Source organism: Camponotus floridanus, unplaced genomic scaffold (genome assembly GCF_003227725.1).
Source record: "Camponotus floridanus strain SB8 unplaced genomic scaffold, Cflo_v7.5 scaffold9, whole genome shotgun sequence".
In the NCBI taxonomy this organism is placed as follows: domain Eukaryota; kingdom Metazoa; phylum Arthropoda; class Insecta; order Hymenoptera; family Formicidae; genus Camponotus; species Camponotus floridanus.
Window position 1 is genome coordinate 483,920 of NW_020229860.1, and position 27,999 is coordinate 511,918.

The 27,999-nt window shown below is 35.9% G+C and overlaps 4 protein-coding genes across 5 annotated transcripts in view; 2 read left to right on the forward strand and 2 right to left on the reverse strand.

The window, feature by feature from the left end:
- Window positions 1–20,542, reverse strand: part of LOC105259318 (paired box pox-neuro protein) — a 67,277-nt gene extending 46,735 nt beyond the window's left edge. The window contains exon 1 of the mRNA XM_025414857.1: window positions 20,487–20,542. The gene's annotated coding sequence lies outside the window, so the exon portion shown is untranslated. The remainder of the gene's footprint in view (window positions 1–20,486) is intronic.
- On the forward strand, window positions 13,291–15,465 carry LOC105259317 (proline-rich protein 4). The gene is made up of 2 exons (XM_011271192.2): window positions 13,291–13,341; window positions 13,631–15,465. The coding sequence occupies exons 1-2, from the start codon at window positions 13,330–13,332 to the stop codon at window positions 14,813–14,815; spliced, it is 1,197 nt and encodes a 398-aa protein (XP_011269494.2). The 5' UTR covers window positions 13,291–13,329; the 3' UTR covers window positions 14,816–15,465.
- Window positions 20,378–22,075, reverse strand: LOC105259312 (proteasome subunit alpha type-5). Its single transcript, XM_020029992.2, has 3 exons — window positions 21,891–22,075; window positions 20,728–21,288; window positions 20,378–20,633 (listed from the first exon to the last, which is right to left on the reverse strand). The coding sequence occupies exons 2-3, from the start codon at window positions 21,286–21,288 to the stop codon at window positions 20,466–20,468; spliced, it is 729 nt and encodes a 242-aa protein (XP_019885551.1). The 5' UTR covers window positions 21,891–22,075; the 3' UTR covers window positions 20,378–20,465.
- Window positions 22,076–23,771: 1,696 nt separating this feature from the next.
- LOC105259311 (ataxin-10) lies at window positions 23,772–27,845 on the forward strand. 2 transcript variants are annotated; one of them, XR_002192927.2, is made up of 7 exons: window positions 23,772–24,022; window positions 24,099–24,566; window positions 24,653–25,146; window positions 25,212–25,465; window positions 26,948–27,011; window positions 27,084–27,591; window positions 27,715–27,845. XR_002192927.2 is itself a non-coding variant. In XM_011271184.3 (6 exons), the coding sequence occupies exons 1-6, from the start codon at window positions 23,913–23,915 to the stop codon at window positions 27,272–27,274; spliced, it is 1,581 nt and encodes a 526-aa protein (XP_011269486.1). In that variant the 5' UTR covers window positions 23,772–23,912; the 3' UTR covers window positions 27,275–27,639. The 2 variants fall into 2 exon arrangements, 1 of the variants encoding a protein (XP_011269486.1); XM_011271184.3 differs by lacking the exon at window positions 27,715–27,845 and having other exon boundaries at window positions 27,084–27,639.
- Window positions 27,846–27,999: the final 154 nt, after the last annotated feature.

The window sequence follows — 27,999 nt, forward strand, 5'->3', positions numbered from 1 at the left end:
TCTCATAATAGCGCGATCCTCTCGCGATCGGATCTCACGAGAAACTAAGTATAAGAAAAATTAAGAATTCGAAACAAAAACGAAAAAAGAGTTGCGACGCGTTGACACGCGTTGGAAATAATAACATATAATATGCGCGAAAAAATTGCCACGAAAGTCGGAGTTATTTAAATTTCAAATGATAGATTTGCAAATGAAAAAATTGAAGCTTTCGAAAAATAAACATTTTTCAAATTTTTTTATCACTAAAAAATATGTACTGTATATTCAATATTTTGTTATATGAGAAATTCAATATATAAATAAAAATAGATATATTTATAACATATTCTAAACGTAATCCACAAGTTGATTTTTCGGCGGATATTATAATTTCCGACTATTTAATATAAGAATAAAATAATTAAAAAAAAATTTTTTTTAATTCTTCGAATTTAAATAAAATTCCATAAAAATTTTCTGATTGTTACAAAAGAAATCCATGAGAATTTCAGGTTTTTCCAAAGAATAGATACCTAGTTTCTAATCATTTTTCGATTTTACGATCAACACATCGTACGATGCGCTAAAGAAGAAAGAATAATTCAACGCGCGAGTATGCGAGCATCAATTATCATTTCTAAACGGATGATTATCATGCCGCATGAATACAAGTTCGAAAACTTTCTCGCCTGGGCAGAATGTTCTCAGACACGCTGCTGATTATTATCATAATTATGAAAAACATCCTCGATTGTATGTTTAATAAAATTAGCGATCACATGTCTTGCTTGAAATTTTAAGCATTACCGATAACATAAATCGTATGATAAATCGATAATATAAGTCGTATGATGAATTTTCAAGAGAATAATGAATCTAAAAACCGTGAAGAACATGTGCATGTTCTGCACGATAAAATACATGTTTACGAAAAGTGCGGCAAATCTAATGCGCATATATAAAAGTATAATATACAAGTTCTTGGTATTATCTTAAAGCAGTTGAATTAAATATAAATGTAATTAACAGCATTAAAATATAAAAAAATAAAACATCTTAGTAAAAAGAAAATTAATACATGTTCCTATACTACTTTCTATTTTTTATTGCTTTTATTTATTTTTTGCACTGCTCTTTCATTATTTTATATCTGCCCGATTACATGACGTAGTAAGCTAATACGTAATAAGTAATAAAGAAACAAAAAATAAAAAATATAATACCGAGATTTGATTAAAATACGTTTGATTAAACGTCTCTTCTAAAGGTCTCGTTTTTACGTACCTTGTAAAAATTGCAGGCCGAGACAATTCAAAATGCGAAGAAGAAAATAAAATCTAGTGAGAGAGTTAAGAGAGATTTACGTCTCATTCATGTGTATGTTCGAATACTACTGACACGAATAGAATAGGCTGTCATTTGCGACCGACGATTGTATGTGTTGACATTTCGCGTAAGGTCGACTGACTCCAAAGTACACGTCATATATACATAAGTCAAAATATAATTAAAAACTCAAGGTCCTTTATAAACCGGTATGTCAAAGAAACTCTTGTCCTCGATATTGAGAGAGATAGTGGTCGACGAGAACGCAGGCTGCCACGATAATGCGTGTATGATAATGCGATCGAAAGTATCGCAATCGGACGACATTAGACGCATCGAGTATATAATATACCCCGAGCCAAGAGTGCTGATCATAGGCTATCATATATTTAGGCAGATGCGACAGAAATTGAGCGTCTTCTCCGCGTCTGGTCATCGTTTACTATCTCTCCTTCTCTCTCTCACTCTTTATCGCCATTTGGATCGACTTGTCTCTCCTTTATCTCCCTCATCCTGCCATCTTCTCCCGTTATTTAACGCGTCGTCGTCGTCGTGTGCTAGCCACGCGACACGTAAGCGAATGCGAGTGTGTATCGACTCTCTTTTACATCGACAGGCCGCCGGCCTAACTGGGTTACGGAATGCATTAATGCGCGCAGACTCAATTATAAGGTAGACGCGATTGATTCGGGTCCTATGCGCGCCGAAACGCGCGCAAGTAATTTGCCAGATTGAACGTTTCTAGTACGCTAGTGCGCAATTTAAGTATTCATGATTGCGGATCCTTGGCCGTCTCTGACGAGCATTCGCATTCGCGATCAGCAAAGAGAAAAATAGTCGTTGGCATTCAGACATCGCGATGGCTCTCTTAATTAATTGTTCGAATTACGATCGAAATAACTGCATAGACGATACATGACAAATTTCGTTTACTCACAAATTGCGTCAAGATTATTTACAGGACCGGTCAGAAATATATCACCTTTATATTTTTTGAGGATAATTTAATTCAAAGTGCATATATATTTTTTTATCTAGTCAAATATACTCCTGGACACAAAATTAACGCATAATTTTTTTCACTTTTTTCTTTAAAATTTTTCGTTAAAATTTAAATATCAGCTTTTAAGAAAAAGTGAAAAAAAATTATGCGTTAATTTTGTCCAGGAATGTATGTTTAATACTAAGTATGTAAGTTACTGAACAATAAATTTTTTATTCAATAATAAAAACAGCAGCTCAAGAAAAATTGATTAAATATATACACTTTGAATTAAGTTATCTTTAAAAAAACATAAAGGTATGACATATTTTTGGCTGGTACTATATCAGATAACTATCACTCGTGAAATATTATATAGCACATTATTTCTCAAAAATGATTTACGTAACATTAATGACAATTTAAGAAAGAAAAAACAAATTTTTTATACGTATCCGAAATTATTCCTTATACTATCGGATAAGATCGCGAGTAAAAGATGAGACAGTTAATCGAGAGAAGCTTGTCCAAGAGTGTGTCACAGAAGCTTAGCTCATTATACGATGCCGTAATTCTCATAAAATTAGAATAATAACACTTTCAGGGATTCACGTTGTTGCGATGAAACATTTAATCACTATTAAGCGCGTTAAGCACCTGTACCTTTTTAACTTATAATAAAATTACGATAAATATTAACGATAAAATCTTATTTTTTATGACATCATAATTTAGACACCGAATAACTAGTTAATTTCGTGCGGTGTAATTAAAAACTGACGACCAACAATTTTATAAATGCATGCGATACGCAACGAGATTGGAACGCTTGACATTTTTAAATTTCGCCGAGCGCGATCGACTTTGTATTCCGATTAATTTTAAACGCGAGGATATTATAACCGCGCGAGAAAGCGCGGTGTCGACGACCTGCAAAAATTTCGACGGCATCTTGATCACCCGTCCGACTATACGTCAGTGCCGTCGAGATTAGGGAGGAACCCCCCATCTTCCCCCTCCTCTCTTTTTCTCTCTCTCTCTCTTTCTCTATTCAAGACCTGTCTGACGTAAACGAAGGTAAGGAGGTAACCCTTTGATTTTCGACAGTCTGGTATTATTTCGAGAATTCGCAAGAACGCGCCCGGGGAATTTAATCATTGCGTATTATCGTGATTAACTATCTACGGTGATCGTTGCTTAAAAATCAAGATGTCCGCAATTACTTGGATAACGTTGAAAAACAAACGAACGACTCAATTTTCTAGTATTTACTATTATCTATGGTTAATGATCTCTTAATTAAGCAACGTGCGCGCTATCTCTTTGGCGAAATTACAGGGCCGTGACCCTCGTGCGGATCGTAGCTGGTCTTAAATCAAGTCAGTGCCTAATTGCCGCCGATATATATAATATCGCTCTCCCGTGCATCCCGCATTGGCGATATATCGACCCGGCGCGCGCGCGCGCGCGCGTTTATAGCACGCGCCGACCGCAGGTCTGGGAGGAGGTGAACTAAAAATTTTCGGTAGAAAAGAAAAAAAGGAGAAACTCCGGAAAGAGCAAAAAAAAATAAAGAAAGCGAACAAGACCCGCATACATACACACACACACACACGTGAGACGAGTTTGCCGTCTCGACTGCACCTGACGACGATACGTACCGCCTCTATCCTCTCTTGTTGCCTTTTCTTTCTTTCTTTCTTTCTTTCTTTTTTTTTTTGCAAGCCCGTCGCGCATGTGAAATTTATCTCGTCTCTCCCGAGAGACATCAGACGCATGCGAATTGGTTAATGAAGAGTTACAATCACGTCGCGATGTGTTTGCGATCGAATTAAAGCATATCAACAGCTCTGCCGATCATCCTCGATGACGAATCTATTCGCTTGCCATAACTTGTCTTTTTATCGAAAAAAAAATTAATCGATTTCTCTCGATTCCTTTGATCTTGAAGCGAAATAACATTTCTTCTCCACTGGCGCTTTGATTAAAGAACGAATGAATTTTATTTTTCACGCTAAAAATTAGTAACTTGAACGATCGACATTTTAAGAATACTCGTATCGTTTCGGATAAATGTGCGACCCGATAAATATACGGTAATGATTTCGCGGCAAACCGACAGTTTTCATCATTCTGCGAGTCGTTATCCGACGTCAGAGAGATCTCCCGTGAATTAAGATTAAAGACGTTTCTCATCTTCCCCCCTAATGACGGTAACCCGGACCGGATTACTCTCGATGGCATCGCTACTGTTACGGGTGAGGGCTTACGAGTTAATTACAAAATTACTCCCTTAGGATTTTAACGGATTGCAAAGAGAGCACGGGAGAATAGGAGTGCCAAGATGAGTTCGTTAGCGCTAAATCACAGACGAGAGGCGGATAATGCGAATCAATAGCCACGTAAAAATCACGGAAATCCCGTAGATAACAGATTCACGCGCGACCGAGCGATACCAGCTACTAAAGTGTCAACTGATAGACATTTAATTATGCATTAAAAATCCCAAATAGGAAGTCGCTCGTAAAGATCATTATCAGGTGCATTAATTAACGGTGATAAATCGCGTGGCGCATAAAAGCGTGGATTTTATTATAATTTGATCGATCATTCGAGGAGTCCGACGAGATTAAGGCGGATATAATTTGTCGCTTTTTTTTAGAGATGAAGTAAAATCGGAGTCTATAAAAAGATGTGGAGATGAATGCGGAAAAATGGTGGTGCATTGTAACATTTTAAATACATCACATTAAAATTAATATTAATATTAATGCATCCTGGAGAGAAAATCGGGGAGCATCAAAAATATAAATATAAATATATATTTAAATATAAATATAAATATATAAATAAAAAATATAAAAAATAGATATGTATAAATATAAAAATATAAAATATATAGAAATATATAAAATAGAATATAAAAATATAGAGAAATATAAATATATATTTGTATTTCTGAAGCTCATTTTTATTTGTTAATATACATGTATCGCCACCAGTGGTTGATTTATTAAATTTTTTCCCGATCTCACTTGACTATATCCATAAAAACTTTTGCTCTTGTTCGCGCAAGGTTAGATAGACCTAAATTAAAGCGAAAATTATAGTTTAGGCGCGTTCTATTCGTCAGTGATCAGAGAGAAAACTATGATAATCTTCGATCGTATCTTTCGATACTTTCGAAATGTGTATCCCGTACAAATTTCTGTTTGGGCAGAATTAATTTACAATCATCGCGATGATGTATCGGACGTGATCAATACAAGAGAAATCAAAATTGCTTATTATAGAACGCGCATTATTAGATACTACACTTAATTATTGATGCCTACGTGATTTCAATATATGCGAAATCTATACTATTATTCCTAATCACTTGCAGCTGCATTCTATCTAAAAACAATAAAGACTTTGCTAAAGATACCTCTTGAAGAGAACTTTTCGGATAATCTAATACGTATTTTTCTGCAGCGCTGCTTTTTTGCATCAATTCAAAGGAAAAAACTTGGATTAAACGAATGCAATTTAATATATATTTCATGTAATATTTAATATGTATTTTAATCAAATTGATTACTTTCTCTCCCGTATTTAATAATAATGCTTGTGAAATTGCGCAAAAAAAGAAAATAGTTACGATCATTTTTTTATTATTTATCCAAGAATTTTAAAAAAATTTGATCGAAACATACGAGTGTATAACGGTTCAAATAAGATACATGCAGAAAAATAATAGTCTTATATATAGAGAAAATAGCTAATTACACAAGAGGTGTCGCAATACCTGTGATACGGTCGATGATCGTATAACACACACTCAACATTAGATTTCACGTTCCCTAATGATTACGTCGTCATTATTGCGACATTTACGCATTAAATGTCGACGTAAGTGCGAGCTGTTAATGTTCAAGTAAATTTTATGTAAATATAAAAAAAATCGAAAGCTATGTATTTATCGAACGCTCGTGCGATTGCGAGTGTTGGGAAGCATACTGTTTCTAAATGCAGCGCCATTTTTTTTTCGCAAACTCTCTAAAACCGAATCGTATTATCCTCCTACCCCGGAAAATGTGCGCCCGATTTATAATAAATTTGTCTCTCCGCGCATCGTCCGGAAAATAAGGCAGGCTATTGTCAGCGAGCGAATACGATGCTCGTTTCTAGGATAGGAAGCTATACGTGGGATTCTACCTGTCGCTGACGACAGGCAGATACGGGACATCGTTGGACGCCATGTTCTTGGTAATTGGTTATCGGATCGGATGGTACGATCGGTGGTGGCGGCGGTGGCGACGACGGACGTACATAACGTGCCCAAAGTCGTGCCGATATGACCGGACCGGACTCGTCGGAGGTGCGAACATAATCGCGACACGTTGTCAACGCGCGCGTAATACGGCTCAAATTACATGTGCCGTCGAACGGGATAATCGTGCCCTCAACAAATAACGGGCCCCGAACTTTGGTGGCCCGCTCGTGCGAGACACGCCGAATCTTTGTCGCGCGCTTCGAGCGCCATTCTTTGCTATTTTCCATCGGAGAATAAGGAGCGATCGTCAAAATCAACCCTTCGAATCCCCTCAGTTGGAAGGAACTCTCTTTAAGACCCTTGTGTTCTAACTGTAATCATATTGAATTTTAATACGTCGGAAGCGAGATCATTTATTTTGACATGTGTATTTCAGAGAATTAATATTTTTCTCACTTCTGATACTTTATTTAAGGATTTTAATGCAAGATATAATGAAACATATATATAGATGAATTATATACATTAACATGTATATAATAAATTTGATTAATAATTTAAGAGTCCAGTCTACATTAGAGGGATAAAAAGTAGATTTTCGTTACATTTTCTGAATTGATGCTCGGAGAGAATAATCTTTTAAATTTTATCGAAAAATTCATAAAGTTGATGGAGTTTTAAGACTGAATAAGATGGGTTTTTTAATGAGTTTGTAGAGCTTTGAAACGCGTCCTTCTTCAAAACACTGTTTTCAAAGTTCATGTGATGGATAGCTTAGAAACTAATGGACCAAATAATTTTTATTAATTTTTTTTATGAAAAAGAAGTTTTTCGGGAACATATTAAATCTAATCATAAAATTAAAAAATTAGTAATTAATATTTTTCTGATCTTTGATAGAAATGAGTAAATTTCAGCAAAAAATTTAAGAATCTAATTTTAATTTAACATTACTTTGTTATTTAAAAAAAATTCTGCAATGAAATTAGGTTTAATATCCTGCAGAATTAAATCAAGTTTTTTTATTTCAGACAATTATATTAAAAGCAGCATATTATTCACATTATTGAATTATGCATTTTCGAACGTGTTACGCAGGGAGGCTTGAATTGATCAGAAAAAGTTAAATATCTAATATTATATATCTAATATTAATAAAAACATTAAAAATACCAAAAAGATCAATTTCTAATATCCTTCATAAAAATTCTTAAAAATCAATATTCCTTATCAATTTCTCAGCTAGAGAACTCTAGGCCCCTAATATATCACTTCCTATAATTATAATATTATGAAATGTACGGTGTGCTCGTGGAACCAATTGTGAATAGATAGATCCAATTACACGACAGAACAAAGCTTTTTCAATGCGGAAAATGCATGGGAAACTGTACGAGTACCATGTTTCGTGCGGGAATTATTAATCATACGCGACGATTTTCCGTCATCATCTCGATCTGACATGGCAGAGCAAACCTTGTTGTTGGCAAATTCCATATGATTTAAGCGCGATTCGAGTTACGCGTGCACTTTCATCTAGGCGCGATGAAAGAAAAGAAGAAAAAGGAGCATCGGCGAGGCGAATGCGCTCGCATATGTGAAATCACTAAAGTGAAATCTCCGTGACTATCCTGATCGCAGGAACGTAATTCCGAGCCGCACACTCGAGGAATATCGGCGCGGGACTCGTATTTATAATACACGATCAGCTTTCTTCGATCGGACATTACACTTCCGAACGCGATATTCATCAATGCTTTACGCGATAGAGAAATCGCGATAATTCCGCGAGATAAGATCTCAATCTAAATTAACGACGCGAAATTAGCTGCCGCGTTTTAAAGAGAGAGAAAAAAAAAACAAACCGTTATGCGATAATACCAGGTTTGTGTGCGTAAAGTCGGTTTTACCGGATGTAGGATTACCGTGAGGATTGGCCTCTCCTGCCGGTTCTCGGGGTCATAAATTGCGCATCTCGGAGAAAAAAAAAGAAGTAAAAAAAAATAACGGATTTGCGCTCGCAAAAGTCACTCGGTCGTCGCATTAGCCGAGGCAACGTCTTAATGGGATACCTGCAGCCGAAACTGCAGGTTGCACGGCCTGCCATCGTCCAATTGCACGGTAGTTAGAACGCAATTAAAGTTACATAATCTCTCCTGCGCTGCTGGCTCGTTCCTCCTGCGGTGAACAGGAGGAACGGGCATCCTCGGCCTCCTCATCAGTAACGCGTTAGTTGTTGACCGAAAATTCTCTCTCTTCTCCGAAGATCTCGCAGGTGCGCTCACCTTTCGCCCCGCTTATTTAACGAAAACCGCCGTAAACGCACGTTTTTCCCGCAAAAGTCGGATTTGTTCGATTTTCCCCATTTTGAATTTTGACAGCCGTGAGTCATTTAATCGGCAATCGCGATCGTCGTCTTTCGCGCCCGTGATTCGATAATGATAATTATGTGAACCGATTACATTTGTAACGTAATCATAAAGATCGTTGAGATTTAACGTTTGTTTTGCGCGGCGTGAGAAGAATGATTATCGTAAGCAAACCTGTCTCTTCGGCATCGCGATTCTTAATCATCGCTCGCGCGATTATACTCGCGTTATCCCCGCCGCGTAGGAAAGGAATTACACTCCGCTTTTATCAGCGCGCGATATTCTCAGCGGATATATTTATATATGCACAGGGAGGAAGGGGAGAGGTCTACCTAAATTTGTAAGAAAATTCCCTGAAAATGTACTGAAATAAACTGAATAGCTTTCGTAAGATAAACATTTTTCACCTGCACAACATTTTCATTTCTTTATCATTAAAAATTATATTGAAAAGAATATCTACTGCATATTCAATATTTTGCTAAAAATTGAATATATGAATAAAGATAGATATATGTATATTTATGATATATTTTAAATATACATATAATTCATAACTTGGCTTATTGGCGGATTGCTTACAATATAAAAGTATAATCAAAGAAAACTTTTTTAAAAATTTTCAATAAAATTTCACGAGAATTCTCAATTTCTTCAGGTGCGAAAGAAATCTCTGAGAATTCCATGTTTTCCATATTTCTCCAGGGAATAGACATTCTATATATACATATATATATTTTTTTAATTCCCCTATAAAATTCTATAGGAATTCTCGATTTCGATATTATTTAAATATTATTTAATATTTCCCGAAGAAAAAAAATATGGAAAATCTAACATTCTCAGATATTTCTCTTATACTTGAAGAAATCATGAGGAATTTAAAAAAATTTTTCCTTTGCTAATATTTTTATCTTGTAAGCAAAATCCGAAAAAGAGTAATATATATAACTATTTCCTCTTTTAAACCGTTCGGTCGTATTCCGTATGATTAAATCACACGAGCACGCTTTACGATGGAGGCCAAAGTATCATTATTCTTTCCCTGGCGCGTAGCTTCCGAGCAGAAATTCCGGAGCACCGTCCGTAAAGCAACAACACGAAAAAGATGATTAATCGCGGTTACTGAAGCGCCACGATATTACGCGTGCGAATCATGTCGCACGCCGGTTCCTGGCAAATTCATGGGAGTTGGTGTCGGTGAAACATTAATGCCGATCGTAATATTCTCGTTCAACATGTCAGATTTCGGGGAAAGCCGCGCGCCGCGTGTCTCCTTTCACTTTTCCATCAAACGCTTCGTTAGACGCGTTATAATTAATATGGATGAGAAAATAAAAATATGGGTTTGCTCGCGTATATTATCGATACGCGGAAAAGAGCGTTTCAAGAAACGCGTTACAAAATTTGTCGAGAAAATAGTTTCGTTAATGATGAATTAATTTAAAAAAAGCTACTGAGGGAAGATTGGGGCTCGAGAGCAAGGAGGTCTCGCAAATTTGGGCTTGATTTGCTCGGTGATGCAATCTTACGGCGCGATAATCGCGCATTTTTTTTAAGGGTACGCGCGTTCAAATCCGTGAAAGGGAAAAAAAAGATAAGATGAAGAGGAGAACGCGGCGATTGTAGCGAAAATGCAAGCTCGGATTCACGCCTCGGTAAGCCCGACGTACCGTAGCCGCGCACGCAACATAAAAGTTTCCAATTATAATGCACGGCATGATACTTCATTTCGTCCGTCGTCAATTAAAAATCGCCCGACGGCGGCCATCGCTACCGAGTAATTTGCGCGCCAGTAGCGATATTCGTGGATGAAGGAAAGAAAGAGATATGAAAAGAAAGGAGAAGGGAAAGGGGGAAAAATTAAAAAAGAGAAAAAAGGAGAGGAGAGAAAGAGAGCGAAAAAGAGGGGAAGGGAGGAAGCGCGAGCTTATTATCGAATAAATTACCGTGGGTCTTATCGAAACATTGCACCGTTTCGGAGAATGTTGCGTATAATAAAAAAAAAAGCAGAGAGAAACAAAGAGAGAAAAGTGAATGTCTTCTAATGAGATAGTTATAATCCTGATTCGCAAATATAGCATTTATATACTCCTCCATGCACTATAAATCTAAACTTATAATAACTCAAAAATCCTTCGAATACAATATATATATTAACTTCAATATTAATTGCAAGATTAATTCATTATCATTATATTCATTATAAATCTTGAACCTTCGTGTTTAAATAATAATTGATAACTAAATCAACGATCAATCATCAAAGTGAGCAATATCGCTTATGTTTGTTGACATAAAAAATTCTAAATAGCGGTTATATGAAGTAATTGCTGGTGAAATGATTAAATAATATCCAGCAGCGTACATTACTTAAGAGCCTTATTCTCTTTTACATGTCTAAAGTTACATTCTTGACAGTTTCTGAATATTTTACGGGGAGATATATCTTATGCGCGACAGATTGATTTTCCTGTTCAATAAATCTCATCGATATATCACGAGAAAATAACATTTCCTTCACTTCGGTATCAATTACAAATTTATAAACTTTTTTCACGACTCGCTTCTTCACAATCGATCTTTAACTCCCACTAAAGATTAATTAATGTTGACCGTCAATCGATTAATTAAGAGTGGCTATTTAAGCAAGCTTATTTGGACACGAGATATATTAATCATCTTTACCGCAATATTTATCGGAAAAAACACGCAAGGTAATGATCTATATTACATATATATATATATATATATATATATATATATATATATATATATGATATAGAACGAATCAAGCGTTTGCCACGAGGCAGTATGACCTTCGGGGATGTTTGAGCGGCGATTAATCGTTAAAAATTGCGATACATCTTGCGATCTTTCGACGATCTAAATGTATGGCACGCATGCGAGCCGTATCGTATTAACATATGGCATTTTTACTTATTTTGCATGTAAAACCTCGCGCTTTTAATATATTCGCACAGCTTTACATGGATTTCTACAATAATTACATGCGACCGTAATAGGGGTCCTCGTGCGCCATATCGATACGGTTAGCGCGAGAGCTCAGACTACACCTGGGACAACTGACATTAAATAATACCAGCATCTCTCAAAAACACCATACACGATAAACAAGATGATATATAATTTCTTGGTAACGCGAATATATGATTACAAAATATAAGTATCGGAAAAATGAATCGTCTTTTTTCGGTGGAAGAAAATTATATACCGAATACTTGATGCCAGATACCAACCCGTATACGAGTAAAACTTATTTAATGACACGATGAAATATGATAAATGCTCCTCTAATCGGCGTATGTGAGAAGCGAGAAGATTAATCAAATTTGTCGATGTGTATTGAATATAACATTCGGAAGCTATTTACAGGATATCCTTTTCTTGTTATGAGTTTTCTACCGGTGATTTATTAAGAAAAGGCACATTACAGATACAAATAAAGTGTTGGTTTAGCGCATATGGTAATTTCTATGACAGGGAGAGACGGAAATCACGGTGTTGCACATTCGCCAACCATAACGAGCATTAACTTCCTCCATTTACTTGGCCCCAGTTATATTTGTGCTAGAATATATATTTATATAATATAGAATTTTGATATATATTTTATTTGATGTATGAGAGGAGGATATAGGAAGCAATCGACGTACCTACAGTTATAGAATAGATACTATGTTCTTTCACAAGTTTCTATTTAGAAGAATATTTAATGAAGTATATAACTGTTCTTGCAGACAATGATGGCAAATTTCTCCTATTGTCGTTTCATTACACTGAGAAAAAACAATAGTTAATTACCGTTTAGTCAAATTAACAACTTTTTTCTCAGTAGCTGCTTAAACATATCACACGTATATTTGTCCAATTTGTTTCCACCCATTAAATGTATATGTAAATATGCGTTATGTGTCTAGGGAAAAAAAGTTTGTCCGTAACTCTTAAAAAAATGTGAAAAGAACATTTTTTTAAAAATAAAATACAAGATAAAAAATGATATAAAATGCAAGATAAAAAAAGAAAGAGATATTAGAGATCTATCAATGCAAGGGTCTATTTATGCACTTATTATGATTGTCACTTGCATCGAAAAAGAAAGTGAGTTTCATGCGATACAAATCGCATGTTGGCAGATATTTGCAGATTCGGTGTTGTTGAACTTTAGGCTATCATGAAGCAAATTCGCACGCATGTTTATTTCCTGAACTCGCCCAGGCGACTTTTTTGTGCCTAACGTACGTAAAGCAAGACTCCATACATATAATATAAGCGATGAGGTGCAGGGAAAGTGCTAAGCTATTATAGCGCGGGCTATATAAGGCTCAGACTAGAAAACGTAGCGGTTCAGTTAGTGGTCATACGCCACACTAAAAACATACGCGAACTCAAGAATGAATATCAAGGTAAGTTGGTGCATCGTTAAAAAGGTGGCCGAGATTAAATCACATCTCGAATCAATATCTTGCAAATTGGAATTAATATAATATATTAAGATATCTATAAAATTTCTTTTGCCTGCAAGTTGTAGAAATATATTAATAGCTCTCGATGAAAAATTAAAAAAAATATCTCAAGATATAAATATTTTTCGGCAACTTGATAAGCGCGCATATTAATTTTTTATTATTCTTTGTTAATTGTTAACGCACAATATATATATATATATATTTTTTTTTTGACGCGTGACTTTAGATTGCCATCGTTTTGGTGGCAGCAGCCACTCAAGTTATATGCTCGAAAGAGTCGAGCGAGGCGAGTGAGGGGAAATCGCAGAACGTCGAGGCGGAATCAACGGAGAAGAAGACAGAAAAACGCGGGCTCGTTCACAGTTTCGGTGACCTGGGCGGCGGCGGTGGCGATCTGCACGGCGGCGGAGGAGGCGGTGGAGGCGGTGGAGGCTACGATCAACACGAGCACGTGAAGGCAGTGACGGTTGTAAAGAAAGTGCCGGTACCGTACGAAGTAACGAAACATGTGCCCTACCTGGTGGAGAAGCACGTGCCGTACGAGGTGAAGGTCGGCGTGCCGCAGCCCTACACCGTCGAGAAGCACGTGCCCTACCCGGTGAAGGTGTTCATCAAGGTACCGGTACCCGTGCCGCAGCCTTACACCGTCGAGAAGAAGGTGCCGTACGAGGTGAAGGTACCCGTGGACAAGCCCTACGAAGTCAAGGTGTACGTGCCGCAGCCTTACACCGTGGAGAAGCACGTTCCGGTACCGGTAAAGGTACCGGTCCCGCAACCTTACACGGTCGAGAAGCACGTGCCCTTCCCGGTGAAGGTGAAGGTGCCGGTACCGCAACCGTACCCAGTGGAGAAACCGGTGCCCTACGAGGTGAAGGTACCGGTGGATAAACCGTACCCGGTCCACGTGCCGAAACCGTATCCGGTTACCGTTGAGAAGCCGTATCCGGTGCCAGTCGAGAAGCCGATACCGTACGAAGTGAAGGTGCCCGTAGACAAGCCGTATCCGGTCTCGGTACCTAAACCGTATCAGGTGCCGGTGAAGGTGCCGGTGCCGCAACCCTACTACGTACACAAACCGGTGCCAGTGCCGGTGGAGAAGCCGGTCCCGGTGCCGGTCAAGGTGCCCGTAGACAAACCGTACATCGTCACGAAGGAAGTGCCGGTTCCGGTCGAGAAGGAAGTACCGGTGCCTTATAAAGTTCCGGTAGCCGTGCCGGTGCACATACCGAAGCACGAGGAGCACTATGGTGGCGGCGGCGGTGATTTCGGCGGTGGTTACGGCGGTGGTTACGGAGGCGATGGAGGCGGTTACGGAGGTGACGGAGGCGGTTACGACTTTCACTCTGGCGGCGGCGGCGGCGGCGGCGGCGGCGGCGGCGGCGGCGGCGGCGGCTACGAATCGTTTCACTGATCTTGACGACGATGACGTGAAGCGAACATCGCGAGAGGCCTTCTCATCTTCTCTCTCGATGTGATCGCGCGCTTTTCTCCGAATCGGTATATCATATCATTTCGCTGGACCATTTTAGAAATCCTTGGGAAGATCTCGGCAATTGATCGAAATTTCATCGTACAGCAAGAAATATGACAATTGTATACAATTAATGGATGACTTATAGCTGTAATTATTGATACTATGATTGACGAGTTTACCGATTGTATTTTTATATGTATTATATTTTCAGGAAACGCATAATTGTAGCGATTATTTCGATCCAATTATTATTAGGCTACGGCTATTCTTAGCTAATATTGCGATGAGATATAAGTGAATCGATAATTCTATCCATGCTTTTCGTGGCGATTAATAGATTGACGGATATCTCTCTCTGAAAAGCCTAAATAAATGTTCTGTATATATGTTTCGCGTTTGAAAAAGATACCGGGAAGTACGCGTAAGTTTCAACGAACATTATTCGCTTAATTTCGCTTAATGTTCGCACAGTATTGTTGTGAAGTATGTTTACCATACTGAGAAATGTTGTACCTAAGTAAGTTAAGTGAAGAATGTATTGTGAAAAAAGTACGTATCTTTTATACGAAAGGTTTAATAAACGCTCTGCCCTTATTACACCTTACTTTTCTTGATCCTTATTTCAACGGTAGATCCGAGATCCCAAGATCCTTTTTCTTACCCAATGAGAAAAGAAAATGAGATAATACGTAGATAGGTAAAATTATACATTAATAATTATACATAATGTGTAGATTCATACACCGAGACCGTGTTACGCTCGTAGCGTGATATAAATCAACGTCAAGATTTACTTTCTCGAGAATTTCGTTGATGAATACCAGAGAGTTTCACTCTTCTATATTCATCGTTTTATTGTCCGCGAAAAAAAAAAATATTTTACATCATTACGAAATCCGAACAACATAAAAAAAATTAATCCGGAATCCAAAAAAAAGTTACCATTAAATAAGTTCGCATGTAGATTACAACGATCCTTTCCGCGTTCGTTTTCCGGTCTAGCAAACACCGGTAAAAGCGCTTTTGGCCTCTCGAGAGATCGTTACGTTGCTGTCGCGTTCGTTGTCCTGGCATCGAAAAGAGGCAAAAAAAAATACACGTAAATAAAAAGGAAGCGGGTGTCCTGCTGGACAGAAGTTTACATATGGACTTCCGCGAGCACTTTCGATTCTTGAGAGAATTTTAATTCTCGTACCACCCGGTCTCAATTAAGATACACGCGTCGCGCATTCAGGAAAGCATTACTTTCTCCATCCAGACTCTCGTGTACAACATGTAAAACGTCATATTCCAACGCGGATATCTACGAGGCATGTATATCCCACAGATTTCTATCGCCACTCCTTTCACCAGGTCGATTTATTGAGATCGAAAAATTGATCCGAGAATTTTTTTCACGACTCTCAAAATGCTCGAGCATGAGAAAATAATGTTATAATTTATCAGCGGAATTTCTCTTACGTTCGATGTTAAAGTGATATTTAATTAGCCTCGAATTAGTGTTCCGTATAAAAATAAAATTTACCTTAATTTGCTTAATTCATTTAACTCGATCATGAATATTTTTGTCTCTATTCGTAGAAGAGGGGATAATAAATATTAAATAAAATATTTCTGATGAGAAATTGGGTCGGTCACATTAACGAAAAAATTTCCTATTTCGTTATACAGGATGGACAGCTGGCTTTACTGAGATTTCCTATCGATATTATCAGTCCCCGCGGCCGCGACGTAATTGAAACTCGTACGCAATTAAATAGAAATAAAGAATATGAAATGTCTGTAGATCATATTCCGCTGGACTTCTCTATAAAAAAATTAACAAAAAATAAACCGGTGAACGTTTCTTAGATGCTCGTTTAGCTGCTAATAAAATCTCACTTCCGCGTCCATTTACACACGTGGCAAAAAATTGCAACAAATTACATCTGGTATTATCAAACATGAGGAGAAATCGATAATGATGCAATACTACAGAAAATCATCGTAAAATCTCGTTATATGCAATTTCTAATATCGGATGTATTTAGGAGACGCGTTATTAGAATGCAACATAATGGTCTAACGATACGATTAGTTAGTCGATGAAATTACGTATGTATATGGTATCATAAAATTCGCTGCTTCTCTGAACCTAACGATCGCGTGATTATATTCCATGTACTTAAATAGCTAGCTAAAATTCGCCTTTTATCGCAAATGTGATAAATAGTACTATTGCCGTCTGTTGTACATTAAAGAATGCACGTAATAAAGATATATTATTACGATCATTAAATATCGTCAAACTAATTGTAAGAGCGCAAACATTGTTGGACGTTAGTATATGTGTATGGAACGTATGTAGATATACGCGATTCGAAACGTAGAGGAAATCCCTCTCCAGTCCCGCAGAAATGCGAAAGTGATTCCGGAAGGGTGTCTGAGTGATGGAGATAGTTCAAAAAAAAAAAAAAAAAAAAGTATGTGCGTAGTATCACGATGCAACGGAAAGAGAGAAGCGTTGAGCGAACGACCAGTTCTTCGTGAAAGTAAAAAAAATGACGACGATTCTGCGATGCGTGAATTATAGCTCCGCGTGCGCACAGGTATATCAGGCTCCTTCTTCTATGTCAAGATGCACTTCCGGTTTTCTATCGGCGCTCTTTGGTAATAATGAGGAAGAAAGTTTGCTGCGCGACGCACCGCTGCTACTGTCTCGTTCCTTCATATTTCGTTTGTCTAACGGAAGTAGACGCATCTCATTTCCGGATCAGTCTGCATTATCATCGTTTCGTAATCTCATGTGGTAACAGTTGAGAAGCGCGAATTAATATATATATATATATATATATATATATATATATATATATATATATATATATATAAAATTATTAAATGAAAAAAAAATATATATATATATTTTTTTTTCATTTAATAATTTTCTCTCCAAATATAAGCATTGCTACACAATTTTACAATGAGTCAATCTTTTATCAATACAAGCTTATGCTTTTCAAAGAGTTAAATATTTTTAATTACTCGTATACATTATGTTTCAATAGAAATGCCAATAATTGTTGGAATCATATATTTCGTTCTTTTTTAAAAATTCACGTTGGAAAAAAGATACTCGATGGCTTTCTCGTGGAAACAGAGAAGAAGGCAATCGCGTAAACTCGAAATTTCTGCGCCATTATCTACTTCCACTTTAACGTTCCAACGTTCCCGTTCCACGTTTGTTCGCGGAAAGCTTGCGTAGAGCGAGTTCCCTTATCCACATCGTCGCTGCGGCAAGAGTGTCGGTAGCGAGACTGTGAAGCGAAGGCAATTATCGTAGCGCGAAACTTGAACGTGGCAGTGCGCTTCGAGGACGACGGGCTCGATGTGTGGGAGTGAGTGTTTGGCGTCTGATACGACGGGTCAGGTCCCTGGGGATTCTCAGGGACTCAAACGGGACTATCCCGCCGCTTCTCCCTCTCGTCGCAGTTAATTACCAGTCCTTCTCGGCCGTGCTTGAATCGACCTCTCTTCCTCGCTCCGTTTACCTTAGTCCCTTAGTCTTGCTCGAACCCATATCGCTCCCGCCAAGCGATATACCCTCGATAATTCACGACCGTGCCGTGTCTTGTGCGTGTATTGTTCTGGGATTTCTTTTTTTCATCAAAACAATTTTCGCGAAATCGATCATTAAACTATATTACGCGGTCGAAAATCTATCGTATTTTTTAATACAGATGATTATTTTTTAATACAGAAGATTATACATTGTTAAGAAAAAGAGATTATTTTTAAAATATACTTTTAAAACATTTTTCTATTATTGTGAATATATATCGTTATTAAAATAATTAATATATTAATACTGTTACAATCTCTCGTTTTCAAATCATAATAAAAATTTCTACCAATTATTACTACATTAAACTTTCCCCGCTATTAAGCGTACTCGAGAAAGATACACATCTTACACGAGGCATACTTGGACGCAATTGAAAAGAACCGTGCTCTTTTATGCGATTCGATGCAATGTGCTTGCGCGTGCCACGCATAGCACGACGCAAAATGTGCAATTTCAGCAGCGTTACAGAAATATACATACTCGTATACACATTTTAAGAGTTCGGTGCGGCAATCAATAGGCGGCAGAGAAACCCCCGTGGGAATCCAAGCGAGCGAATCGTAGCGGGATTGAACGCTTGAAATGGAATAATATCCAATAATCTGGCAGCCGAGAGAACGGGATAAAAAGGGACGTTTTATCGGGGCATCGCAGCATCCAACCCAAGCGGCATCCGACCATTTCCGCCAAGCCATTCCGCCCCGTTCTCGGCTAGCCGGTAAAATTAATTATTGATTTCGGATACGCGCATTCAGTCGCGGCGGACGGCTTTTAATCGAAAACGAGCCATCCGTCGCGCACTCATTTCCGACCGCTACGAATTTAACAACGAATCGATCTGAATATGCCCGCTGCGTTACACCATCATCTCCATCATCCGCGGAAAAAAGCATCTATCGTTTCAATTTTGTTCCATGTTATTTTTCAAGATACCTGATATAACGATTAAACAAAAAAAAATATCTCCTAAATATTCTTATCTCTGATCCGTTGCTAATGATATATAATTCCGTAAAAAAAATAACGCAGCTGCATTAATTCAAATGTAATTTTTCAATACGTTAACATGTGATTTCAAATTAAAAATCATTCGTTTAAACTTTATGGAAAAATATCAAAGTAATAAATGGAAATAATGTATGAAAATAATACATACAGGAATGGAGAAGAATGTAGGAATATCTGGAGAGAAATTGGTGCGTCTTCTTGATTATCCTTTGAAGGAAGTAGAGGGCTGAGGCTGAGGTATTGGAAAGGAGTTACCGATTGATGGTTTCATGATATCTTCCTCCGACGTAACGCCGAAGTCTATCAACTAAATCGAATAATAAATATATTACTAAATTGAAAAATAAGTATCATTTTATATATATAACATTTTAGAAATTATCTTTATAAAAAACGCAGAAATTTAATTTTATTTTTATATTAAAGTTATTTTTTTAATGTTATTTTACGAGAAGGATATTAGGAATATAACATAAAAGGAGTTGTAGATTCATTTTAGAGGAGATTATAAATCAATTTTATGTTAGCAAATGCTTTACTTCTGTATACGTGTATATGTATATGTTGACAACTTGATAATCAACTTATAAAAGAAATATAAATCAATTTTATGGCATATATATATATATATATATATATATATATATATACACATATATACTTTACTTCCGTGTATATATATATATATATATATATATATATGTATATATATATTTAATTCTATTTTCAATTTTTTATATTTGACATTCTCTTTTATTTTTAGAAAAAAAGTATTAAAAAGAAAATATATATTTATGCGTGTTTTCTTTTTAACATTATTTTTCTCTCTAAAGATGACAAATAAAATTATTAAATATATAAAAGTAAAGCATTTTTCTATAAAGATATAATTTACAATTAATGCTCTATGTGTTAGAAATTTATCTTCTCCGTGATCCAGCATAGTGAAAATTGTTTATATAATACTTTATATATACTTTAAGCAATATCTTTAATCACCTCTTGTAATTCTGCTTTAGTAAACATATGAAACAATTGTCCAGGTGTCATTGTCATTACTTCGATATTGGTATCATTCAGTTTTTCTTCCATTACTTGCTTTAATATTGTCAGCGCAGCTTTTAATGCTTCCTTAAGTGTCATAGACTGCAAGAATAATAATATTCGATTGCAATATAAAGATAAATATGTATGTAAATATGTAATAATTTAAATTAATTTAATAGAAAAAATAAATTACCTTATGATATACTTCTTGAAGGTTTTGTTGAGCTCCTTCACTACCAGATCCTATAGCTTTTGCATCAAATTGAACAAAAGTTCCAGACGGATCCATGTGATACAACTGCGGACCTTTTTCATCAATCCCAGCAAATAACATTGCTACACCAAACGGTCTAGACATAGCAGTACCATCGTCATCGCTATCTCCAAACTGTATAGCTAAATTAGATACTGCTTGAGCGGTTGATTCTACTGTCATTCTTTCATTGTAGACGAACCAATGATTCTGACATTCAACTCGAGCTCTATCTATCATTGTTCGTGAATCAGCCATTAGACCAGATGCCGCACATCCTATGTGTTTATCAATTTCTACAATTTTTTCTACAGTTGTTGGTTCCATTAAAGTAGAAGTAATGCGTTTTTCCACTGCTAGAACGACTCCTTCTGTTGTTGCAATTCCAATGGCGGTAGAGCCAAGTTTTATGGCTTCTATGGCATATTCCACTTGAAATAATCTTCCCTCCGGTGAGAAGGTATTTACTCCACGATCGTATTCAGAACGTGTTAAAAACATCTTGAAACAAACAAAAGACATAAGTTAGATGTACTGATAAAGTTGTGTCTTATATTTATATACTTGAATTTACTTGAATTTTAAATTATGAATATATATATTTATCTATTATTTATATATACATAATAGTTATATATATATATATAGTTATCTATTTTATATATATATATATATATATATATATAATATATATATCTGCATTATCTGTATATTATCTGTATATTTATACATATATTTAGTTATCTATTCAATCTTGCGGATTTCAAGATGGTAATATAGATTTAGGCCAATAACTTTTTGGACAAACATTTAATACAAATACGATAGATTTGAGGTTAGACATCATTATAAATGACATAAATAAATTCACTAAAGTTATAAAATTACGAAAACCTTTGTCAACACAATTATAATATCGGAAACATTCAAGTATCCATAGAAACGAATGAAAGTTTAAACTAACAGTACAAACTGAAGTAAGTCGGTTAACCAAGAATGACATAGCAAAACGAAATCGAGCGTTCTATTTACGCATTCTGGTTACGGCAACCTAATCATAACACATACTTTATCTACTATTATTTTTAAGAACTATAGCTTACCTTGCTTCGTTTTTATTACAAACAAACGTAAATAGTACGTGAAACGCCGACTTGTCACAAACGCCAGTCACGAAAAGTCGCGGAGAGTTGAACGCAATGGCGGCAAATGGCGGGGGGCACAATGACATTGGCGTAATCACTAGTGGACCTCAGGGCATATTTCTAACAAAATGTCGCTCGTGTGTTCGTATGACGATTGGCGCTACAAGAATGGACCAATATTAAGGTGCAATTTCATTGACGCTAGAAACCAGCGGCAAATTAAAATCACTAGACTTTCTCTAGATATGGCGTCAATAAAATAAAGTTCAAACAGTTTCAACTTTTTCAGTGTGTAAAGCGGCCTTTTCATTGACGCTACTTTTTAGCGTCAATGAAATTGCACCTTAACAGTTGGCAGCCCTACGAGATAGGCTGTGCAGCACTGCGCGTATATAAAATAAATTTGAAATCGCTTCTAGCCTAACCATCTTCACGCGATCGACTTTATTTGAATTGCACGGCATCGCATCGAATTATGATGCGATGCGGCGCCGATTTGTTCGAACGTAATTCGGGACATCGCGATGCTGTATAAGCGTCGAATGAGCACGAATTGTCACGCAAATATGATAAATCACATCTACTCACCGTTCACCGGCTGTTCCACAGGCCGCTCCACTCGCTCGCCTCGGGACGTCCCATTCCGATCTTGATGCACACGATATCATCAACGCGAACGCGCGACACTTTATTCGGCACTCCCGATATTCGCTCGCATCCGATAATCATCATCAAGGGCGCAAATAACGCGACGCGACTTCGCTCCATCTTCGCGATCGCGCTATCACTGAACTGTGAAAAATAGCTGTCGCGCACTTTTATCGACATATTATGAAAGTCGCGCGATCATCCTTGGACACTTTCGACGCTCTTTCACTCGCGATATTCGTTTAAAAACGGTTAAAAGACGCGAAAAATGCGGACGTACGACGATCCGTGTAACTGCGTATGACTCCGATTCACGTATGACGCGTATGACGTAGCAGTGACGCGCTAACATGGCGGCCGAACCAGTGTGCATTCGTTTCTGCGCACTGGTTCGGCCGCCATGTTAGCGCGTCACTGCTACGTCATACGCGTCATACGTGAATCGGAGTCATACGCAGTTACACGGATCGTCGTACGTCCGCATTTTTCGCGTCTTTTAACCGTTTTTAAACGAATATCGCGAGTGAAAGAGCGTCGAAAGTGTCCAAGGATGATCGCGCGACTTTCATAATATGTCGATAAAAGTGCGCGACAGCTATTTTTCACAGTTCAGTGATAGCGCGATCGCGAAGATGGAGCGAAGTCGCGTCGCGTTATTTGCGCCCTTGATGATGATTATCGGATGCGAGCGAATATCGGGAGTGCCGAATAAAGTGTCGCGCGTTCGCGTTGATGATATCGTGTGCATCAAGATCGGAATGGGACGTCCCGAGGCGAGCGAGTGGAGCGGCCTGTGGAACAGCCGGTGAACGGTGAGTAGATGTGATTTATCATATTTGCGTGACAATTCGTGCTCATTCGACGCTTATACAGCATCGCGATGTCCCGAATTACGTTCGAACAAATCGGCGCCGCATCGCATCATAATTCGATGCGATGCCGTGCAATTCAAATAAAGTCGATCGCGTGAAGATGGTTAGGCTAGAAGCGATTTCAAATTTATTTTATATACGCGCAGTGCTGCACAGCCTATCTCGTAGGGCTGCCAACTGTTAAGGTGCAATTTCATTGACGCTAAAAAGTAGCGTCAATGAAAAGGCCGCTTTACACACTGAAAAAGTTGAAACTGTTTGAACTTTATTTTATTGACGCCATATCTAGAGAAAGTCTAGTGATTTTAATTTGCCGCTGGTTTCTAGCGTCAATGAAGTTGCACTTTTAGTATCCGAGTATGAAAAGTACAAGCAATACGAACAGGTCTCGTACAGACAAGAGCGCCTAACCTCTCAAACAATAAATAAATAAATAGTAGCAATTTTATAAAAAAAAAAAATGACAGCATATATTAATTCGCAAAAATTAAGAATGATTATAAAGGAGGAAGATTGGGAGAAATTTTTAGAAAATGTCAAACCCAAGCATTTTGTCAAACAAGAATCAGAGTATGTATAAAGTATCAAATATAAAGTATCAAAAAAATTTATAGATAATTATATGTAATTGTTATATATGTTTCAGGATATTGTTTGATGTGAGTATTTTAGCACAGATATGTCAGACACTTATAACCGAAACCACTCCGGATGTGATTAAAATTTTATGTTTGAAATGTCTGGGTAACTCTTGCCTCGACACTTACAAATATAAACAACACGCAATGGGAAATATGGAATCTGATGAATACAACAAAAATTTGTATGAAGAATTAGCTAAGAGTGATTTATGCGAACATGGGCACAAGCAAAATTGCGACTATCCACACGATTCTCATTTTCCTTATGATGGAGTTATAAAATGGACTATAAATTATATTAAAATTCATAATAAATCTATAGATTGCTTAAGCGATAGCAAACTAGATATCTTTAGGCTCAGCATTCAATTCTTATGTAATTTATTTACATATGCATGTTCAAGTATAAGTATATCTATAGACAACGATATACTGAGATATTTAAACTGTGAGAATTTAAAGCAAGCTATTTTGTAAGTTTTTATGCACATAATTATATATAAATTCAAGTTTTTATTCAGTATTCAATTTTGATTAACGTATGATAATTTATTTTTAGGAATAGCATGCAATCTAATCATAAACTTCTTGCCAATGCAGCATGCATATATGTACATAATGCGCTGAACAAATTACATTACAACTATTTTGCAAATAATGAGAAATGTTTATATTCACACTTATTAAAACCTATTAAAGAAGGTTTTACATCTGCAAAAGATGCATTGTTGTTCCTGTTACAACAGTCAAATAAATTTGAAAACATATACAGTAACATGGCTATAAACGAAAAGTTGGATTTACTTGAAATTATTTATAATGAACTCTGGGAGTCTTGGCAATCTCATCACAATACAGTGCTCACAGATACTCAGGCTGAGTTTCTAGCATTAACATTTTGTAAGAATAGTGATCTTATTTTAAAAACTGTAGACACATATGTGGACAGTGTAGATCCTACAGAAGTTGTTTTTATCCTTAATATTTTGGGACTTATTACTACGCGATACAAGTTTTCAGAAAATGCCAGGCCTTTACTTATTAATTGCAAATGTAAGTACATCAATTTCCAATATAATCTGATCAGAGATATAAAAATCTATAATATATTTTTATAGATCTCTTGATGTCTTTACATATGATAGGAAAGGAAGGAGATAACTATTTTACTCCAATAACAAATTTAAGTCAAGTGGCACCAAATAGTCAAGAAGAAACAATTGATGTAAATTCGCAGATGTATGATACTGAATCAATGATAGTCAAAGTATCAAAGTACAATCTGCAAGATCATCCTGCATATGGTTTTAAAGTAGGATTAATACAAGTTATTGCAAATATGGTACACAAGGACAAAATGTGTCAAGATCTCGTAAGTACAAAATTTTTTTGTTAAATTTTTCCAAGAATTTTTGTGCTGATGCAAATTTATATGTAATTAGTACTGTAATTAGTACTAATAATACTAAGTGTACCTGATGTCGATAAAGAATATTTCTTATTAATCTTAAACGATAAGACAATACTTATTCAAGAATTTTATAATGATTTTTTTGACAAATATTTTGACTGAAATATCTATTTCCTTTATATAAAGCTACAATATATTATTGATAAAATAAACATCTAAAAATATGTAATAATATTTAAATAATTTTCGACAAATAGATTTTTACTTTGATCTTAAAATATATATCTTAATATATATATTTTAGAAACGAAGTTACTTTTCTCTTTCCTATCCCCAGTATTTTAAATTGTTCTTTAAATTGGTCCTTCTCTTTTTATTATTTAATTGTGATATGCATCAGAATATGTTATAAAATATTAAGTTGAGAAATATAGGGGACATTATCTATATTACCATTATACATATATATTAACATCTCTAAAAAAATATTATTTGAAACAATATCTCTCATTAGGCCAAGTATTAAGGAATCACAAATGTTACATGTTAACTGTAAATGTTAACTGTTTACTGTAAATATCTTAATTTTCAAAGGGTAAATCTCTTTTCAATTACATTTTAAATTATTTCAATTACAATTTAAATATCGTTTCAATCTTTAATTAAAATTAAAATTTTGTTTTTTTTTGTTTTATATTTATATTATATACACACATAACTTTGATTTGATTATTATATATACAATACATGTATTATTAAAATGTATTAATTTCATGATAGACTTTCTGTTCTGATTATAACTGCATCTTGATTATTCTTATTATTTCCTACATGTACAATATAATCAATTAACTATATTATCTCTTGTATATATGTGTACATATGTAATATGATAAGTGATTTAAAAGAAACCTTGATAGCTGCAAAATATAAATTTTGCTTTTGTTACGTGCTGCATGCTACGGGAAATCGATATTTCTTTCCTACTGATTACAATCTCGTATGTGAATGATACAGAATATCACGAGCAAAACATCCGTGCGGCCTGTCGCGTCATACAAAACGAAATTAAGTATCCCGTCCGACTGAGAGATGTGGTAAAATGATCGCAATCTGATATGCGTTGCCAACGTTTTGCGTTTAGCAAATGCGCGAGATGACAAAGTCTGCGTTACATGTATATTGACAGATAAATTAATTATAATGAATCAAAGCGCCAACATACGAGAACCTGTCGATGGAATGCTAATTTAATTTCTTAAAGAATGTCCATTAATAATAAAATATAAATAAGTTTTTTATTTTAATTGGATGGATCACTTTAATTATACTTAAGACTAATTATTTAGAAATAATATTCAATTATATATGAACAAAAGCGATATGTTTTGAAACACTTGGAAATATTTCAAATAAAAATATGACATATATGTGTGATTTCAGTTTCGCGAAATAGACGGAATTCCATTACTTTTGGATTGCTGCAACATCGACGCGAGGAATCCGCGTAAGTCTAATTTTTCATTACGTTGTCTTACTCGAATCGCATTTGTTTATATCGCCGACAATTTCCACGCAGTTATATTGCAATGGACCATCTTCGCTTTGAGAAACCTGTGTGAAGGAAACCCTGACAATCAAGATATCATTCGAAATTGTAAAAAGGAAGGAGTAGCCGATAATCCTGTATTAGAAAAGATGGGCTTGACTTTGCATGAAGATGCGGATGGGAATTCGATTCGAATCGCTCCTTTACGCCTTAAGAAATAATTAAGAAAATTTGAATTATTTCCTGAGAGATCGCGATCTTAAATTCAATATTTATTAAATTATTCATCATAACTTTTTGTGTCTAAGATACAATGATCGGTTTAACGATATATGTAAATAATATAATTGTTATTCCCATTAAATAGATTGGAAATATATCCTGCTATATCGTTCACTGAATTACCATGTACAATCTGTACTATTAAACGAAATACGATATCGTGTTATATAGAGAGATATTTTATTCACGGTCGAGTGATTTATGATACAATAAAAACTACACTACTAGAGTTCATAGTCTATTAACAGCTGCAAATGTAAGTATACTACTGTCGATTTTTAATTGTAGCTCGAAATGAGATTTATTTATACTATAAATAATGAATCTCTCATTAAGATTTCTCTTAATGTGTATAATATGATAATTTGATCATTTTTAGATAATATTCTTCGACAAATCAATAAATAGATTCACGATAAGTAAATATCCACCTTTCTCCATGCTCTTTCACGAAATCGCTCAAAATAGAGATGTCGAGGTTCATTTGCATTTAAGAATTATAGAACCTTTAATTACTCTGTCAAGAAACGTATAAATTTTAATAATTTTAATAATTAATGCACGTCTTTGATTCTCTCTCTCTCTCTTTCTTGCCTTCGCGATTCAAGACGATAATTTCTCACCGTCATGGCTGTTTCTCACCGCGAACAATTTTACGATGAGG